This window comes from Solanum verrucosum, unplaced genomic scaffold (assembly GCF_900185275.1).
Source record: "Solanum verrucosum unplaced genomic scaffold, falcon-dt-bn FXZP01000136.1, whole genome shotgun sequence".
NCBI classification, from domain to species: domain Eukaryota; kingdom Viridiplantae; phylum Streptophyta; class Magnoliopsida; order Solanales; family Solanaceae; genus Solanum; species Solanum verrucosum.
The window spans coordinates 1742715-1748321 of NW_026020145.1; the positions used below are offsets into that span (position 1 = coordinate 1742715).

Consider the following 5607-nt stretch of genomic DNA (forward strand, 5'->3'; position numbering starts at 1 on the left):
TTGGTTCATCTTTCAGTGTTCTCTTAATTATCTCATGTTCATGGTAAAAACTTACTTTAGCTTTTGTTTGGGTTAAAATCGTTTCACCACTGCTAGTTTAAAGTTTGACACTTTGGATTTCCATCTGTCTTCGCTCCTGTTTTGATCTTGTTAACTAGGTGTTGATTGCCTATATAAATGAGCTGTGTATGTGGTTGTATGGATTTAGCGATTAAGTCCTTAATATCGTTTATATATGGCTTACCAGATTATTTACAAAATGCATAAATGTTCTGTCTGGCTCACTACTTTGTTATAGGCTATTTGCTTGATGTTTTCTCTTAGTTTAAACTCATTCCGACTGTGAGCATGCTTATTTTAAAAATATCATTCCAACTTAATCTTTGGAGATAGTCCTCTTAATTTGTAGGCATTTTAAACTGTCCACTGGTCTAAGTTTTTGTGTATCTAGTGTTTGTTCCATCTGACCATCTTGCTTTGATATCGACATGAATTTAATGTCGTAAAGGTCGATTCATGAAGGTTCAACCTCTCTAAAGAGATCAGTTGTATGATTAGGATACTTTAATGTGTGACATCGTTTGTCCTCTCGACAAGTGATGCCTATGTTTGTTCTCTGAGCTATTTAAATATGCATTGTTGAGGAGAGGTGTATATTCAGTGTTTTATCTTATTATTATTATGTTTTGATCTTGTATGTCACGATCTCTTTAATTTCCAATCAATGTTTTGTTGGTCGGTTTGCGTTAGTGTCGCCTTAAGCCAACTAGTACTTATTCTGAAAATAAGCTCCTATTTTGGCATCACTCTTTGATCACTGATCCCTCTCTTGTTGTATAAATACATTCTCTTGCTATTGATTATTATGTTAAGTGTGAAGGTCAGTTGGTTGTCTCAAGTCTTGATTTAACCTAGCTTAACTTGTTTATTTAAAATCCTCACCATTTAAATGGTTATGTGATCAAATTATGCTATGTTCATATTTTGGTGCAACTAGTTTGCACTTTGAGTGCTGTAATTTTCAGATTTTAGTCATGAATACATAGCTTCACTGGTAGAATTCCTATATCAATGACCCTCTTATACAAAACATATAATTTTAGGTTCAAAGTTTAACTGGGTCCCTTGAATGTAACTTAATTCTTCTCTGATTCTAGTGATTAAATGTTGACAACAACTTGTTATACAAAGGTAATTGCTTGAAGTTCTCTTTATCTGTAAATCAAAGAATTTGGTCCAAGCTCATTTACCCTCTTTTGGTCATTGAATTAGTAGAATACATTTTGTGATGCCTAAACTTGCTTAACATGGGTCTATTGGCGTGAATGTATTTGTAGTAGGAAATGGTTCAAGATTTATTGTTTAGTTTTAATGAGGTTACCTTGAATGGATTTAGCTAGTATGTAAAAAAAAAAAAAAAAAATCATCCTTGAGCACTAAAGTTTTTGTAGATGTTTTATTTAGTTATTCATCCTTAAGCATACATAGCTACTTTAGCGTGTCCAATTTTGATTAGTTACTAATTCTTATTTCTTATTTTTTATGCATAACCTCGATTTGGGTTCATCGGACCCTCTTCTTCGCTCCTTGCATCTCGAGTTGGGTTGAAACCCAACATCCCTATTTATCGAGTTAGCCCCCTATATATTCAGAAGCTGCTACAGGTCCCGTAGACCCAACACTGCTGAAAATTAGTTCATAAATGGTCAAAAGTCCTAAGATGGACTATATACATTCATTATACACTGTATACATTCAGTATACATCAATATACAGGTCAAAAATACAGGAATACAGGGCTGATGCGAAATACATGTGTTTGGAAGCAAGATATACATGAAAAGGGCTGATATACATGCCGATATGCACTGATATACATCAAGTGTATACAAAAAGGGGATTGGTTTAAAGACCAAAATTCCAGTGAAATTGGCCCAAAGGAGGCCCAAATTCATTTCCTCCTTATTCTTTAATTATTTAATTACGATTATTTATTATTTGTTGTTTAACTCTAACTTTATAATTTTTAATTAACTTAATTAGATTTCCCAAAAGATAAGTTATTTTCTTTGTGTTGGTTAACTTTTAATATTTATTTTATTTTATTAATCAAATATGTTGATCAAATTATTTCTTTTATTCTTAAGGTATATGTTTTAACGCCTCTTCACTTATTCATATTATACTCATTCTAAAATTATTATGTTTAGTTAAAATATTTTCTTAAATAAACTTTAAAAATGTTAGTCAAAACTTTTCCAATTAAATTAAAAAAAAATAATATATAAAATATATACTTAGTCTTTTCCTCAAAAAGGTTAGTCAATTAATTAAAAAATGATTTTTATGCCATTATTTATTAAATTGGTTTAAATTATTATTTCAAAGTGAATAAAATAAATTTTAATTAATCTTGTTTTATTAATATTGTAATCACTTGTATTTCGAGTCAATTGTTCCATTTTGAATCCTTTTCTCTAAACAAATCAAAATAAAATGTGTCATTTATTTAATTATTTTCTCAAAGTTAATCAAATATTGTAAGTTTTTTGTTATGTTAAATCATTATTTTCCCTAAAATAGTCAAATATATTTTAGTCAAGTCGCAGGTCAACCGCTTGTTGGCGGGCACTTCGAATGCTTAAACCCTTCTCGAAGTGTAAATTGAACCCCGAATCCCCTTTGGTATTTTCAAAAGATTTTTTCTGTTTAAATCTTTGAAAATTATAAGTTTTCTTAATTTCTTAAAAAAATTAAGTGGCGACTCTTTTCTAAGTATTTTCTCAAATTGTTTTATACTTAGAACATTTTAAAAAGTGATTTTTCTAAAGGTTAGAAAAATTACGACACAACAGTAGATGCATTTGTTGTTGCTGGTGGTGATTAAATGGGAGTATGGGAGGAGACTCCCAAAAGCTGAAATTTGAAATCTTTTACTAAGACGACAGTGCCCATTGCGTTGCGTCATAATGGTTCAAATGATAATATGATTGCAAGCGTAATTGAGACCGGTGAGTTAACTTGCGACCCAAATGACTTGGTGATTAGCTATCAAATGAATGGGAGGGGAAAAATACATTCCACATTCATAAAAAAATTATAGGCACGTGAGCTTGTACATGTTAGATATTGGTATTGATGGCTCTAGGCCTATATTGAGGATAAACGTCAATGCGAGGCCTCCAATTGAACCAACAAATTCATATAACGACGACAATAATTTCATTGGAAATGAAAGATTGGGTGATCATTCAAAGGAGAGCTTGGGTGATAATTCAAATAAGAGCTTGAGTGATCATTCAGTGAATATGCATGATGATCCACTTAATATGGAAAATCAGCCAGTAGATGTGAAAGATCCCGAACCCGAATATTGTGAAGAAATGCAGGAAGAACAGTAATTGGGATCACAATCCAACCATTCCTTCTCCTATGGAACTAATTTATGCATAAATCATACTTTCAGTAACAAGAATAAGTTGCAATTGTTATTAGCCGAAGCGGCAACAAAGAAATCTTTTGATTTTGCTACTGTAAAGAGTTGTACTAAATACTTAAAGGTGAAATGTGTATCTCACAACTATGCATGAATGTTGCGGGCGAGGAAATATGAGTGTTCGGATGGATTTCGTATCTACAAGTACATTGGCAAACATAGTTGTCGTGTTGAACATTCCAACAGTAGCCATAGAAAAATTTCAATCAAAGTCACTGCTCCACTTTGTGTAAATATGTATTGTTATGGCAAGGGTCCAAGTGTTAAAAAGATTCAAAGAGCTATGTTTAATTATTTTCGTTGTAGTCCAAGCTATTGGAAACATCAGAAAGGAGGTGTGGTTGCCAAAGAAATGGTCTGAGAGACAGTGGAGAACAGATATTCATGCTTAATGAATTTTTCCTACATGTTCGAGACTCTTAATGTTGATTCTAGCTATAATATCATGGTAAACAAGGATAGTCATAGGTTTATGTATTATTTCTTGGCCTTCGATGCTTGCATTAGGGGATTCGCCCACATGAGAAAGGTAATTGCAGTCGATGACACTCATTTACATGGTAAATATGGGGGAGTGTTATTGAGCGTTGTTGCACAAGATACGAAGAATCATGTTTATCCAGTTGTCTTTTGTGTTGTGGACAAAGAAAATGATGGATCTTGGATATTCTTCTTTGAAAGGTTGAAGGAGATTATGGTCGATGAACCAGAATTGTGCTTTATCTCTGATAGACACAAGAGCATCCCCAACAGTATTGTTAACGTTTACAATCATGCTCACCATGGATATTGTATGAGGCACACCTTGGTGAAAATCTCCGCGTAAATCATCATTGTGGAGATTCCCTCTATCTTTACTATAATGCGGCAACGACTTATTCTTTGGAGGAGTTTAACAATCATTTTGTAGAATTCAAGAACAAATTCCCCACGGAAGTCGTCATCCCTGAGCATGATATTGGTTTTGAGAAGAGGAGCATGAGATGTTTCCCTGGTAATGGATATGATGTGATGACCACAAATATCGCTGAGTCACTCAATGTTATGTTGATAGACGAAAGAGAGTATCCTGTGGCATATATATTTAATTCGATTGCTAAGAGGTTTGGAGAATTTTTTAGGGAGAGGCATGCATATATCCTCAAATCAATAGGTAATCAAATGGTGACGCCTACCGAAAAAATCACAAGAAAAAAAATGATCGAGGCCGACTCTTTGTATATGGAGAACGTAACCGAGGATGGCAATTAATTTACTCTGTTCTGTGTAGATGTTACAATCAATGTAAACCTACTGGAAAAGTCATGTTCTTGTAGTGAATATGACTTGATCAAGATAACTTGTGCTCACGCGATGGCCGCTTTGCGATCGAAGCATGGCAATGAGTATGGTATGAGCATCTATCTGTACTCTTTGACTTTGTATAAAGTTGAAGCATACCTTCTTGCATACATGGATTCTATTAATGTTGTCCCTCTCAAGTCGCAATGGTGTGTGCCAGAAGAATTGCTTAATGTGAATATTTTTCTACCTCTTGTCGATATCAAGCTTGGAATAAAAAGAAGAAAACGTGTCAAAGGCATTGGTGAGAATTTCAAGAGCAAGAGAAGGAACAAATGTTCAATTTGTAAGAGAACCAGACACAAGAGAACTACATGTGTGAACAACAAATCTTAAACAAACTTGATTAAATTTGTTTTTGTAATCAAGCTACTGTTTTTTTTTTTTGGATGCTAGCATTTTGGTCAATTTAGTGTCAGCTATTATCGTAATTACTCATGATCTAATATAGATCAATCAAAAGATGACATACATTTTGTACACTATCTATTAATGTTTATTATCGAGTTCACTCATTCTCTATTAAGTTGTCTTATTAATATATGAAAATTCATGGTATTCGTGATGCATTGATTTTAATGCATGAATTAGAATGATTAAAGAAGGAAGTGCTCAAAAAAATTTGTCATGAGCTCAAGTTGTGTATTTTAATGCATGTGTATTATTATTATATGCATGCTTTTTTAATGCTCCAAATCAAACTATCCATAAGAAATAATCTAAGTATAACCAACTCAAAAATGACTAATACAAACACTATTTGAAAATAC

The 5607-nt window shown here is 32.9% G+C and overlaps 1 protein-coding gene across 1 annotated transcript; it reads left to right on the top strand.

Moving 5' to 3' along the window:
• Nucleotides 1–3119: 3119 nt before the first annotated feature.
• LOC125828025 (uncharacterized) lies at nt 3120–5173 on the top strand. The gene is made up of 4 exons (XM_049507330.1): nt 3120–3397; nt 4004–4248; nt 4407–4649; nt 4767–5173. The coding sequence occupies exons 1-4, from the start codon at nt 3120–3122 to the stop codon at nt 5171–5173; spliced, it is 1173 nt and encodes a 390-aa protein (XP_049363287.1).
• Nucleotides 5174–5607: the final 434 nt, after the last annotated feature.

Excerpts from the sequence above, each read along its gene's own strand:
- LOC125828025 (XM_049507330.1), top strand. The coding sequence starts at position 3,120 with ATGTTAGATATTGGTATTGATGGCTCTAGGCCTATATTGAGGATAAAC. Across the intron at positions 4,249-4,406 it reads ACACAAGAGCATCCCCAACA|AATTCAAGAACAAATTCCCC; the intron begins GTATTGTTAACG and ends ATCATTTTGTAG. Across the intron at positions 4,650-4,766 it reads ATATATCCTCAAATCAATAG|ATGTTACAATCAATGTAAAC; the intron begins GTAATCAAATGG and ends TGTTCTGTGTAG.